The sequence below is a fragment of the Peromyscus leucopus genome, chromosome 13 (assembly GCF_004664715.2).
Source record: "Peromyscus leucopus breed LL Stock chromosome 13, UCI_PerLeu_2.1, whole genome shotgun sequence".
Taxonomy (NCBI): Eukaryota; Metazoa; Chordata; class Mammalia; order Rodentia; family Cricetidae; genus Peromyscus; species Peromyscus leucopus.
The window spans coordinates 38,180,725-38,195,429 of NC_051074.1; the positions used below are offsets into that span (position 1 = coordinate 38,180,725).

The 14,705-nt window shown below is 38.1% G+C and overlaps 1 protein-coding gene across 3 annotated transcripts in view; it reads left to right on the top strand.

Annotated features, from left to right (window-relative positions):
* Positions 1–14,705, top strand: part of Usp37 (ubiquitin specific peptidase 37) — a 102,963-nt gene that overhangs the window by 46,074 nt on the left and 42,184 nt on the right. For all 3 annotated transcript variants that reach the window (XM_037210263.1, XM_028893035.2, XM_028893036.2), the window contains 5 exons: positions 283–454; positions 4,726–4,826; positions 9,702–9,877; positions 10,462–10,536; positions 14,396–14,493. In XM_037210263.1, the coding sequence (XP_037066158.1) occupies positions 283–454; positions 4,726–4,826; positions 9,702–9,877; positions 10,462–10,536; positions 14,396–14,493 (622 nt within the window). The remainder of the gene's footprint in view (positions 1–282; positions 455–4,725; positions 4,827–9,701; positions 9,878–10,461; positions 10,537–14,395; positions 14,494–14,705) is intronic.

Below are 14,705 nucleotides of genomic sequence, written 5' to 3' on the forward strand. Positions count from 1 at the left end.
TAGCTCATGACTGCCTGTATCTCTAGCTTCAGGAAACACAGTGTCTTCTGGCTTTCATAGGTGCCAGTACATAACCACACTCAGACATGCATGCATCCATATAATGAAACAGAAATAAATCTTTTTACAAAGGTTATATATTTGAGTTAAATTTATCAAGAAAGAGGAAGAGAGAAAGATAAATTGGAATGTATGAAGTTTAGCAATTTCTAGACAACTTAATTATAATTTGTATATTTTGTGTGAAAAGTTTTTTTTTTTTTTTTTTTTTTTTTTTTTAAGCTAAGTCATAACATAAAAAATGTGGTACTACGACCCAGTGGAACAAAACAGAGTCGCCTAATGTTGACTTTACAAGATAACAGCTTCTTATCTATTGACAAAGTACCAAGTAAGGAAGCAGAGGAAATGAGATTGTTTCTAGATGCAGTCCATCAAAACAGGCTTCATGCAGGTAAGTGCTGATCTTCTCACGAGTCTGACAATTACAGACAGGTCTAAAAGAATATGATGACTAAGGGCTGGGGTATGGCTCAATTGGTAGAACCTACACCAGGGATGTAGGCTCAGCATGCATGAGGCTCTGGAGTCCCTAACAGCTCAGCACACAGAAACCAGGCATAGTGAACATACATGTAATTCCAGCACTCAAGTATAGGCAAGAGGATCAAAGTTCAAGGGCATGCTTAACATGATTCAAGGCCAGTCTGAGCTATAATGAGACGAAGAATATGATGACTGTACACCAGTATTTCTGATGGACACTGATGGGAAAATACTCAACAAAATACTTTTAGGCCGAGATAAGTGTCACAGTACAGGAATTATGCTAAATTTATTCTTGGAATGTAAGAATAGTACAGCGTGAGAATCAGTCTGTATAATGCACCACAATAACATAATGAAGCACAAAAGCCACTTAATTATCTCAATTGATATAAAAAAATGTCAAAAGTTTAATATTCTTTCACAGTAAGCACTCTAAATGGACTAGGGAATAGAGGAAAACTATTTCAACATGATAAAGGCTATACATGTTAAGCCCACAGCTAACATGCTTCGTTGTGAAAATCTGGAAGCTTTTCTCTAAAGTCAATAACAAAATAAGGATGCCTGCGTTTTCCACTTCTGTCCAATATAGCACTTGACATCTTTGCCAGAAAAATTGAGTAATGAAGAAATAAAAGGTGTTCAATTGAAAAGAAGGAAGTAAATATCTCTGTTCACTGATTACTTTTATCTGAGTTTTTTCAAGTTAAATGTAACATGAACAGATTGGAGGTGTTGTGTAGCTCTAGTAGAGCAGGTACTTAGCATGCACAAGGTCTTGTACTGACTGATTCCTCCTCCCTCCAGAGAATAAAGATGTGGCAGTATGAGTTTTCTTATGTTTAGTTGATATATTACTACACCATTCTTATAAATTAAGGTTTTTGTGGTTTTCTATTTAGTAGCTGTCCATATGTTCATGCCACCAACCCTGAACTATGTTAACTGAATATTAACAATACTGAATACAAATAGTATGATGGCAAATGCCTGCTGTCTTAGCAAGCAGGAAGCTAAGGCTAGGAGACTGTTTAAAGCCAGTCTGTTCAACCCTGTTGAGGAAAGGACAGGAGAGAAAGAACAGGGGAGGGAGGTGTACAATAGTGGTACATATACTTGTAACTCCAGCACTTAACACTTGAGAGACTAAGACATTAGGACTGTGAGTTTGAAGCCAATCTGGTCTATGTAGCAAGACCCTGTCTCAAGCAATTGAATATAGCACTATTTCAAATCTCAAAACAATGGTATTGAGTTTATATTTCTATTTTGTTTTAATCTACCATAGCCATCATATTAATTGAATGACAGTCTAAGAATGTGTAGCCGGGTGTGGTGGCACATGCCTTTAATCCCATCACTTTGGGAGGCAGAGGCAGGTGGATCTCTGCCATCCTGGTCTACAAAGAGCGTTCCAGGATAGCTAGAGCTATTACATAGAAAACCCTGTCTTAAAACTGAGTGGGAAGCATTTTATACACACTGGAGAGCCAAAGGGTCTTTCTCATGTTAGGCAAATACTCTATCACTAAGTTACATTTTCTATTCTTTTTATTTGTATTTTGAGATAGGGTCAAGCTAAGGTGCCTATGCTGGCTTTGAACTTTCTTACCTCAGTCTCCCACATAGCTTGGATTATAAGCATGTACCACCATACCCAGGCTTTTTAAAAGAATGAGTGCTGATAAATGCATGTTAGAGACTCAGTAAGTCATTGATGTTATTAGTTAGCTGTAAGCTTAACATACTCTTTGATTTTGGCCAAATCGTTTTTTTTTTTGTGGTCTGATTGTTCTTTATTTTATATCTAGAATCCACTTATGAGTGAGTACCTACCATGACTGTCTTTCTGGGTTTGGGTTACTTCACTCAGGATGATTTTTTTCTAGTTCCATCCATTTGCCTGCAAATTTCATGCTTTCATTGTTTTTCTCTGCTGAGTAGTACTCCATTGTGTATATGTACCACATTTTTTAGTTTTTTAGGTTTAGTGGCCTTGATGCACAACAACATATATTGCAAGGACTAGTATTAGATAACATATAAAAATAGCTTGAAAAATTCAGCTGGTCATGGTGATACATATTTGTCATCCCTTCACTGAAGAGATAGGGGCAGGAGCATTGAAAGTTAAAGGTCAGCCTAAGCTGCAGATGAGGTAATAGGTGCTCGCTACCCTAAACTGGACTGTATAGCAAATAGTCCCTTCACACCTTCTCCACAGTAATAACACATGAAATAAAGATAGAGGAAAGGATGTTATAAAATATGTACAGGAATAGAAAAGATTTAACATTGATAACATTATCTGGTATAAGATAAATTGCTAAGATAGTAACACTAGATACTTTTCTTTCACCTAAGTAGATTTTTTGAATCACAGATTTGAGTTTAAAAAAATAAAATGAGCCAGGAGGTGGCGCACGCCTTTAATCCCAGCACTGGGGAGGCAGAGGCAGGCGGACCTCAGCGATTTCGAGGCCAGTCTGGGTCGCAGAGTGAATTCCAGGAAAGGCGCAAAGCTACCCAGAGAAACCATGTCTCTAAAAACAAAACAAAACAAAACAAAAAAAAAAACTTTTATAAAATAAAATAAAATGATAGATTGTGATTAATGGAGAAGATTGAATTCTAACAGTCTCTGGGTGGGAAAGATGATTGATAGCTTAGGCTCTTTTATAACATTTAGACAATCTCTATGGCAAAGAAAAAAGATGGAAAACTTTAAAGTGGTGTCACAGAGTAATTTCTTTCTGAGGTTCCAGGGATTGAACCCAGAGCCTCACAGATGCTAGGCAAGCAATCTACTGCTGAGTCACACATAATAGTATGTTAATGTCATTAACACTTTGAAATAGGGTCTTGGTCAATTGTGCAGGCTCTACTCAAACTTTGTTCTCCCATATGACATAATGTTACATCATTATAAAGCAAAAACCCATCATATAAGCTAGTAAGAGAAAGAGAACTCAAGAGAGAATTGGAAAAAATAGCAAAAAATGAATTCAGGAAGTAGATGAATCTTATGCATGAAAAAAATGCCCAAATTCACAAGTAAACACAATTTCTTTCTTGGACTTACTTTAACTGTATGTGTGAGTATTTGTATGTTTGTAAGTGCACCATGTGTGTGCTTAGTGTCTGTCTGTGGAGGTCAGAAGAAGGCATTGGATACCCTAGAACAGAAGTGAATGGATGGTTTTGAACCACCATGTGTGTGCTGGCAATCAAACCTGGGGCCTCTACAAGAGCTCAAGTGCTCTTGCCCACTGAGACATCTCTCTGGCCCTTAAACTCCAAGTCCTTGCTGTGACTTTGGCGGCTGTATGAGGAAAGCAAGATAAGAAGTGTTAGACGCCGGGCGTTGGTGGCGCACGCCTTTAATCCCAGCACTCGGGAGGCAGAGCCAGGCGGATCTCTGTGAGTTCGAGGCCAGCCTGGGCTACCAAGTGAGCTCCAGGAAAGGCGCAAAGCTACACAGAGAAACCCTGTCTCGAAAAAAAAAAAAAAAAAACAACAAAAAAAAAAAAAAAAAGAAGTGTTAGACAAGTTCTTATTTGTAAAGTACCTTGAACTTTTCTAAATGAGCATGGATTTCTATGGAGTAGAAACTGTTCTGCTTGGTTCCTTTTTTTCTTTAACTAAAACATTTATTTTGACTTTATTGATTTTGTGGTCTTGTGTAGACCCACTCATGGTACCACAGTGTGTGCACATGGCAAGATAACTGGTGGTTTTTTTCCTGCCGTCATGTGGGTTACAGAGACTGTGCAAGTGTTGTGACATGTGCCGACCCACAACACATACATAATACAAAATCAACAAAATGTGGTATTTTTTAAATTAAAAGTATACTTGTTACTATTTCTGCTATATTTTCTTGACATTGGTGTAAGTATTCATGCCTTAGATACAGTGATTTACTCTTCCATACTATTGATTATGAAACACTGTGTTTGAGAATTTTACTTTTGTCTTGTCAATTTTATACTATTAAGTGGCCTACCCTCTTGTGTTATCTATTCTTTTATTGGAACTCTTATCCCTAAATAGTACTGTATATCTCAGTTGCACATTCTATCAGAGAATTGGCTATTACTTCCATTTCTGTGTTTCATAAAAATAACGATGAATATTTTTATTAAATTAAGTGGTTTATTCATTTTTGTCCACCAGCTATGAAACCTTCTCAAGGGTCTGGTAGTTTTGGACCTATTCTGGGCAGCAGGGCCCCTCAGAAGGAAACTAGCAGACAGCTTTCTTACTCAGACAATCAGGTATGTTCATTTGAATCTTACTGCTTTTTACAAAATGGATTAGCACAGATATATTAAGTAGTTGCATAGTGTGGAGTTTAGATAATGATCTCTACTGTAGCATCATCACAGTGGTACTTTGACATCGCTTGGGTTGCCTTTTTTTTTTTTTTTTTTTTTTTGTTTGTTTATTGAGATGGGGTTTCTCTGTGTAGTTTTGGTGCCTGTCCTGGATCTCCCTCTGTAGACCAGACTGGCCTCAACTCAGAGAGACTTGCTTGGTTCTGCTCCCTAGTGCTAGGATTAAAGGTGTGGACCACCATTGCCCGGCCTCTTTGTTTTTCTAAAAACATCTTCTAAGTATTACAAAAATTTTACCTTTTTTTCCTTTCTTATTTCCCACCCCCCCCCTTTTGGTTTTTTTGAGACAAAGCTTCTCTATATAGCACTGGCTGTCCTGGAATTTTCTCTGTAGACTATGCCGGCCTCAGATCTGTCTGCCTCTGCCTCTGAGTGCTGGGATTAAAGGTGTGTACCACCACTGACTCTTGTCTTACAATTCAATTTTACCTTCTTACATAGTTTTACTAAACACATAACATAGTTTTACTTAACCTTTGCTTGATGTCTCAAGGTAATCAAAATGAACCATAGTAGTTTTTAGAACCAAGAATTTCTTGTCATAAAAATCAAGCATGTTAAAAAAAAATTCAGCATATAGTACTGCCCCTTACAGACATGGGTCATTGATAAACTCCTCAACTTTCCTGAACCTCAGTACCTACCTATGAAATGGAGATAGCACCAGCATCTCAGAAGTTCTGAGATAGCACATGTAAAGGGGGCTGCTAGCTGGCTGGGTGCGGTGCTACTAGAAACAGCCTCAGAATGTTTGCTGCTGCTTCTTAATGCCTTTGGGTCTGCTGCACATCATGAACTTTGTCTTTATACTATATGACTTCAAACTTCTACTGAGATCTTCCCTTTGCTTTGAAAAAACTTTTATTTATAATATTCAGCAAGCTGAGAGACTTGGTGTGCACAAGTAAATAAATAATCTTACTGCAGTTTATCAGTTGTTGTCTCTTAATTGTTTTGGAAAGGAAAGCCAGGTATAAAATCAGAAACTTTAAAGTTCTTCTGTTAATATATTTGTACAGAGATGTGATACTTAGATGATAATACTTGATTGAACAAAAATTAAGAGCTAAATGACTTTTAGGTTCTTTTCATGGTTATGTTTTCAGAGTAATTGTTTTTCTCGTGTGTGTGTGTGTGTGTGTGTGTGTGTGTGTGTGTGTGTGTGTGTGTGTGTGTGTAACTATGTATACCTGGAGGTCAGAGGAGAGCTTACAGAATTCATTTTCTTTTTATACCACATGGATCCCAGTGATTGAATTTGGCTTGTCAGGCTTTATGATAGGTGCATTTACCTGCTAAGCCATCTATCTAGGCTCACCTAGAGGGGGTCTCTCTATGTACTTCTGACTGTCTTGGAAGTTGCTTTTTAGACCAGGTGGGTCTCGAACTCAAAGAGATCCTCCTGCTTTTGCCATTGCCTCCCAAATGCTAGGGTTAATGGTGTTGGCCACCATATATGGATGATAATGAAAATGATGACCATGATGATGATCGTGGGAGAAGAGTGTAAAGAATACACTTTTGTGTTTTCTGTTAGCATATGTTGAATTTTTTTAATTTTATACAGATGGAATCAGTGTGTATTTTTGGGGAAGGAGTGGAGGGGTCTGGCCTCTTTGAGGTATATTTTGAGATGATCAGATTTATAGTTAGTAATTTAAATACCAGAATGTTAAAATGTGTAGCAGATATAAATGTTTTTGTTTGTTTGGTTGATATTTTTCTGAGATAAGGTTTTCTTTGTTAACCTTGGCTGTCCTGGAACTCTGTAGATCAGGCTGGCCTCAAACTCACAGAGATACACCTGTCTCTTCCTCCCTAGTGCTGGGATTAAAGGTGTGCGCTACCACAGCCCAGCTATAAATGTTTATGCATCCATATTATTAATTCCACACAATTTTCTGCATAGTCGTTGGGTCCTCCTGGGTGGGACTAGGCTTACAGGTATGTGAATTGCATGATATGGGTGCTAGGAACCAAACTCTACTCCATCTGCAAGAACAGTATGCCCTCTTAACCTTTGGGCCACATCTTCAGCCCCATCATAGGTTTGGTATAAAATACTTTCATGATCAAAAATTCAACCAAATAAAGGGCTGGAAAGTTAACATAGCAGTTAAGAGTATTGTTACTCCTCCCAGAAGACTTAGGTATAATTCTCAGAATCCACATGGGGCTCAAAACCATCTATAACTCCAGTCCCAGGGGATCTGATGTCCTTTTCTGACCTCTGCTGGCACTAGGCACACAAACATACATGCAGACAAAACATAACATAAATGAATAACTTAAGTAAATAAACTAATTTTTTTCAACAACAAAAAAGGCCAAACTATATAGATAGTATGCTACCAAGTATATAATAAACAGGATAGATATTTTTTAATTACTTTTATATTATGTGTATTGTTGTTTTGCCTACCTGTATGTCTGTGCACCACATGTGTGTTTGGTGGCTTTGGAGGCTAGAAGATGGTATCAGATCCTCTTGAACTGGAGTTTCAGGTGGTTGTGAGCTACCATATGGATGCTAGGAATTGAACCTGGATCCTCTGAAAGAGAAGCCAGTGCTCTTTAACTTCTATTTCATCTCTGCAACTCCTTAATCTCTGTTTTTAATGTTAGTTACTTCGATTTCTAAATCTGACAATTTTATATTTTGTGGTGTTTGGGCTATAATTTAGAGCCTTGTGCGTACTTGTAAGTGCTCTGCTAGTGAGCTATATCCATAAACCTTGAAAATATACTACCCATTTGAATTCAACTTAACAGTCATTCATTCTGAGGTTTATTTCCTATCCTAAGGTTATAATTCCATTAAAGGAAAGTAATTTGGACTCCATAATTCTGTAGAGGAATCCCTATAATTTCATAGAAAAATCAGAGTTTTTCTTCACTTTTTTCAATTTATTCATTTTATTATATTATTATATGAGTATTTTGCCTACATGTATGTCTATTCCCCACATGCATTAGATCATCTGGAACTGGAGTTATAGGCGGTTCTCAGCCACCATGTGGGTGCTGGGAATTGAACCCAGGATCCTTTGCAAGAACAGTAAGTGCTCTTAACCACACTGAGACATTTCTTCAGTCCTAGAAGCATAATTCTTAATGTCAACATATAAAACACCACTGGCTGAACATTCATCTGAAATGCTACTATTCACTTATGTTCATGTTACTACACTGAACATCCATTAGGTAGACTCTTAATTCATTTGTCAGTAGACTTTAGCTTATTTTCGTTCGTCCCTTTATTGCATATGTTTGCTTTATTTCTCCTCAATTAACTCCCTCAAGAATCACGTGGCTTTTATTGAGTATACCTGATTTGATATTAAGTTGTGCCCATCTGATATTAATGTTGCATCTTCTATATCCTTCCTTTCTTTTTTTTTTTTTTTTTTCCTTTTCATGATTCCAAGGCTTTGGATGTGTTAAACATGTAACACTGAGCTACATCCCCAAACCTTGTCACCATTCCATATCATGATCAGGATTTATTTTTTTCCCCAGAGACCACTTCTACTGATCACTAGAGCATGTCTTTCTGTACTTTCTTGGTTTTGCAGAGATTTCTTTTGAGATACAGTCTCACTTTGTAGCCTAGATTAGCCTGAAATAGACTGTGTAGCCCAAGCTGCCCTTGAACTTGCAGTGGTCCTCCCGCTTTGGCCTCCCGGATGCCGAAACTTCATGTGGCAACTACCATTCTTGGCTTTTGTTATTGTTAGTAATTAAAATAGAGTTCTTGCCTTCTGCATCCAGATTTGCCTTAGGATTGTGTGTGTGTGTGTGTGTGTGCGTGCGTGCACGCATAGCTGCATGCATGCCACAGAGAATGTATAAAACTTAGAGGACAATTTTGTGGAGTTTGTTCCTTCCTTCATTTTTACATACTTCTGGGAATCAGTTCAGGTCATCAAGTTAACGTGACAAATGCTTTTAGCCTCTGAGTCATTTCATCAGCCCCAAGAGTTTCAAATTTATAAGACTACTATGGGAGAGTTAGATGTGATTGTTTATGTCTATAATCCCAGTATTTAAGGCTGAGGAAAAAAAAAAAAAAAAAAAAAAAGGTGAGTTTTAGGCTAGCTGGGACTGCAGAGCAAGACTCTTCCTTAAAACCATAAATAAATAAATGGACAAATAAATAAATAAAGTACTACAAGAAATTGAATGTCAAACTCAATTTCTCACACTTGAATATATCAGAATCTCCTGGAGAGCTTTTTTAACTCAATAAGAATTGCTTGTATAGGGGTCTGGAGAGATGGTCAGTGGTTAAGAACACTGCATCCTCTTCTAAAGGACCCAGGTTCAATTCCCAGCACTCACATGGCAGCTCACAACTATCTGTAATTCCAGTTCCAGGGGATCTGACACCCTCACACAGACATACATGCAGGTAAAACACCAGTGTACATGAAATAAAAATAAATAACTTTTAAAAAAAAAAATGCTGATCTAATATTTGGGTTGGGGGTGTAGCTCACTTGGTAGCAGACTTGTTTAGCATGCCTGAAGCCCTGGGTTTGGTCCTTCAAACCATATAAACCAGACATAGTGATGTATGTTTATAACCCTAGCACTTAGGAAGTGGTGGCTGGAGGACCAATTCTAGATAGGCTATCTCTGCTACTTATTAAGTTTGAGGCCATTCTGGAGTTTATATGGGATCCTGTCTCAAACAAACAAAATATGTTTTCACTTAAGCCAAAGATTTAACTGTCTCACACTTTATTCTTACAGGCCTCTTCAAAAAGAGGAAGTTTAGAAACAAAAGATGATCCATTTCGAAAAGTTCTTGGCAACCCCAGTCGAGGATCAATTAAGACGGTAGCCGGAAGTGGAATGGCTGTTAGCCGGACAATTCCTTCTCTGACGCTGACATCAACACCTCTTAGATCAGGATTATTAGAAAACCGGTAGGAAAGACTTAGTCATTCAGAACCTGTTCATAAATGTCTTTTGGGACTTCTAGGACTTCAAGGAGAAAAAAAGCAGCAATATAAAACATATTTTTCATGTATAATTAATTATAAGTATTTGTCTTCAGATTATGTCAGTGACATGCATTGAACATGTAGACAAAACAGTATATTAAGTAGAGTATAAAGAATCAGGCTATTATAGTAGTATGGGTAGATGTGCATGTATAGATACAGCTGTGTGTGTGTGTGTGTGTGTGTGTGTGTGTGTGTGTGTGTGTGTGTGTGTGTGTGTGAAGGCCACAGGACAACCTTGAGGGTCATTCCTCGGATACTGTTTACCCCTTTTTTAGAGACAGGGTTTTCTCACTGTCTTGGAGATCACTAGCAAGCCCAAGGAGATTGTAAGTGCATACCATCACATTAGCTTTTCATGTGGGTCCTTGAGTTTGAACTTAGATCTTATGCTTGCATATCGAACACTTTACCGATCTTAGTTTTCTTCCAGCCTGGGTTTATGATTTTTGATGGTATGAATTATAACTTTTTAAAAGTCTTTTTTTCTAATCTGTTCTCCATAGCACTGAAAAGAGGAAAAGAATGTTATCTGGCTCGGAGCTGACGGAAGATTATCCTAAGGAAAATGATTCATCATCGTAAGTTGTTTTGAGAGCCTTGGTGGCATTTGACCAGCGCTTCTTACAACACTCCCAGTTAACACTCCTAGGGAAAATTGACCAGTGCTTCTTACATCACTCCCAGTTAACACTCCTAGGGGAAATTGACCAGTGCTTCTTACATCACTCCCAGTTAACACTCCTAGGGAGAATTTACAGCAGTCTGTTAAGGTGGAGCTCTGGTCCAGAAGGACTGAGACTAGGAATAGATATCCACACTGGCCCTATGATGACCTATTGAGAAGACAGTCTGTTCATAGCCATGAGGTCACTGAATTTGCTGACACTGTGAGAAAATCAGCTGGTGTAGTAGCCAGTCTGTGGTGTTTAGTTACAGCAGTCCAAGTAGGCCAATACAGACTTTTAGGTTTTCTTCTGGTTTATTTTCCAGAGAGAATGTTAGTTTCCTATGACTGTCCTAAAAATCATGGTAAACTTGGCCTCAAGTTAACCAACATGTATTCCTTCACAGTTCAGGTCATTACACTTGGTGTCAGGTACTTTTATCCACTGAATTATCTCTGGCTCATTTACTGTCTTTTCTAGGCTGGAAGTAATTTGCTAAAAATCATTTGCAATCAAATGAAGAGTTGGTTTCATAAGAGGGGCCTAGATCAGAGCTCAGCATCAATGCCTGCTGCTGCCTAGCTAGCACACAGTAGAACAGTGTGTTATACATGTAATAGTAATAGCTGAACTCTTATGAGGGATGTCCATACTATAGAGTCTATCTCTGCCACTATCGCTGTTTTAATTGATGAAAAAATAGCTAAGGACAGAGGCTGGCTGAATGGTTATATTGTAGGATCTTTGCAGGAGTGTTTTCCTGGTGAAAAGTAGCATATGAAATAGGTCTTTGTCCTTTATACACACTTATCCATATATTTCCTCTGTACATCATCATCATTTCTTCCTGATCTTCCAATACCTGATCATTCATCTAAACCCTTTGCTGCCAGCTAGTATGTAGTTGTGACCTTCTTCTCTGTCCACACCCAGCCAGTGGTGAAATACTTTCCTTAGAACTCTTCCCTCACTGTTGTCTTTTAGCACAGTCTTTTACTGGGGTTTTAGTCGATTTTCACTATGTACCGGTGTCCAAACTGGGTCCAGGTTTATTATTACTGTTTTAGTTGGTCATAGAGAGTCACTGGCCCACTCTTAATATATTGATGAAATTCCAGGTACAGTAGGTTGCTGCTCTGCCCCTTTGACTTAACACTTTATGGTGTGATAGTGCCAGTTCTTGATGCTCCTGGTACCATAGTCCTTAATGACTAGTAATCACTTGCTCATTCTCTTTGAGGGTCTAGTAGTCTGACAAGAGTAGTATACGTACTTCATAGATAATTTAGGAATTTCTGTTGCAGACATAATGGTCTTGTTCTAAAATCCTAAGGTACCTGCTACATTCCTCTGGTCTTTGCTGAGACTTGTCTTCTCTTTTGAACAAATCAATACTCATAGTGGCAGCAAGCTGGTTCTGTAGTCTTCATGGTTATATTTTACCTCACATCCCTTGTTGCACTTACTATTACTGTAGAGCACATTACTCCTTATAGTGGCTTTAAATTGTAGTTTGAAAAATACTGCTGCACAGGCATGGTGGCGCACACCTTTAATCCCAGCACTTGGGAAGCAGAGCCAGGCAGATCTCTGTGAGTTCGAGGCCAGCCTCTTCTACAAAGGGAGTTCTTTGACCGCAGAGCTACATCGAAAGAGCCTGTCTCAAAACAAACAAAACAGGAAGTTAAACAAAATGTATTGATTATGAATTATAGTCACTTGTGTACTTCAGCTTATCTGAACTTGTGTTAACCAGTTATACCTAGATCCTTTGATTTTTCCCATGAATCTGTGGTCAGTAAGTGGCTTGAGAAGCTCTTGAATAGTCTCACTTATGGCTGGCCCTGGAGTTGCTATCATTTGGGGTAATAAGGCCATGTGTCTTCCACCGTCTAGCAAGCTAGCCTAGAATTATTCATATAGCAGTGGAAATCTGAAAGACATTTTTAGGCTTGGGATCAAAACTCACAAACACTTATTTCTGTTATGTTCTTTCAGGAAAAGAAAATTAGTTACAGAGCCAAACTTATTAAAGGATGGAGAGAGGGAGACACAAAGTCTTCTATAGCCCAAATGATCTCAGATTCATTATGTAGCCCAGACTGGCCTTGAACTTCCAACCCTCTTGCCTCCACCTCCGGAGTACTTACCATATTTCATTGCATTTTGTTTTATTTTGTTTTTTTGAGATAGGATTTCTCTGTGTAGCCATGCCCATCCTGGAACCTGAGCTTCATTGTAGAATTTAGACCAGCCAGGGCTACATAGTGAGGCTGTGTGTGTGTGTGTGTGTGTGTGTGTGTGTACTTATATTTTGTTATTCTTAAAAAATTCAGAATTTAGGGCCTGGAGAGATGGCTCAGAGGTTAAGAACACTGGCTGTTCTTCCAGAGGTCCTGAGTTCAACTCCCACCCACATGTGGCTGAAAACATCTGTAATGAGATCTGGCTCCTCTTCTGCCTGCAGGGATACATACAAACAGAACACTGTATACATAATAAATAAATCAATCTTTAAAAAAAAAAAAAATTTCAGAATTTAACCAGTTCCTCCCTATAATTTCCAAGTACTAAAAGGAGGATGGCCACAAAAATAAAATCTCCAGGTTTTGGTTGAAATTACTAATTTAGGGGAATAATCATAAATTAAGCTTATAGCAGACAAGGCTGTTTCTCTGCCCATATACCCTCTGACTCTATTTTTGTGTCCTCTGCTTTATATCTTCACTCTACATCCTCTCATTAAGAAATACAGCTAGCTTATTTCTCACTTACAGAGTGAGTTCCAGGAAAGGCGCAAAGCTACACAGAGGAAACCCTGTCTTGAAAAACATAAAACAAGAAAAAATTAAATACAGCTAAGCCGGGTGATGGTGGCATACACATTTAATCCCAGCCTGCAAGAGGCAGGCATGTGGATCTCTGTGAGCTTGAGGCCAGCCTGGTTACATAGTGACTTCTATGACAACCAGGACTACATTGAGAGACCCTATATATAAAAAGACAAAAAATTATCTTAACTTTTCATTCGTGAACTTAAACTATTAAACACTACAAGTTAAATGTTTATATTTTCTAAGTAGCATTTCAAATTATATGTGACATAAAAACATTTTGGTGGGTTTTTTTTTGTTGTTGCTTTTGATTTTTTTGTTTGTTTGTTTGTTTTGGGTTTTTCAAGACAGGGTTTCTCTGTGTAGTTTTGGTGCCTGTCCTGGATCTCTCTCTGTAGATCAGCCTGACCTCTGGTCTACAGATTAAAGGTGGGATCAAAGGTGTGCGCCATCACCGCCCGGCTGGATTTTATTTTTTTAAACTGCAAAGCATCAACACTGGTTAGTTTACATCCTTAATTGATTGTTTTTGTCTCAGGTAAATAATTTTAAATGTTATTACTTTGTGTGTGTGCACATACATAACACGATTTCCCTGTGGAGATCACAGGACAACTTGCAGGAGTTGGTTCTCGTTCTCTACCTTCACTGTGGTATTCTGACATCGAACTTAGATCATCAAGTTTTCATGGCAAGCACTTTTACTTATGTGAGCTGTCTGGCCAGCTCCTGATCTTGCTTTTGGTCAAGAAAAATGTGTATTATCTTTCTGTCTCTGATTATTTGATAATTTTTTTTTAAAGAATTTTTGCTTAATTTGCTAGAGTCATAGATTATATTGATTCTTAGCTTAATGAAAGGTTACTTCATGGTTTTTATTTCACTGAGAAGACCATCTTTATACATTCCCTATATTGATTTAAAATTGTTAACTGCAGGAACAACAAAGCTATGACAGACCCTTCAAGAAAATACTTAACCAGCAGTAGAGAAAAGCAGCTGAGTTTGAAACAGGCAGAAGAAAATCGAACATCAGGTAAGTTTGAGTCTTTAATTAAGGTCTCATTTGTTTATATGATAGACTATAGTAAACTAGCACATGACTATACAATGTTCAGGAAGAATCGATAATCCAGTGTTAGTTATTAGTCACTAACTTGTACCCAGTAGTTGACTAGAGTATTTTAAAGGGGACTGAAAGATGACTCAGTGGGTAGTAGCACTTGCCACCGAGCCTGATGACCTGAA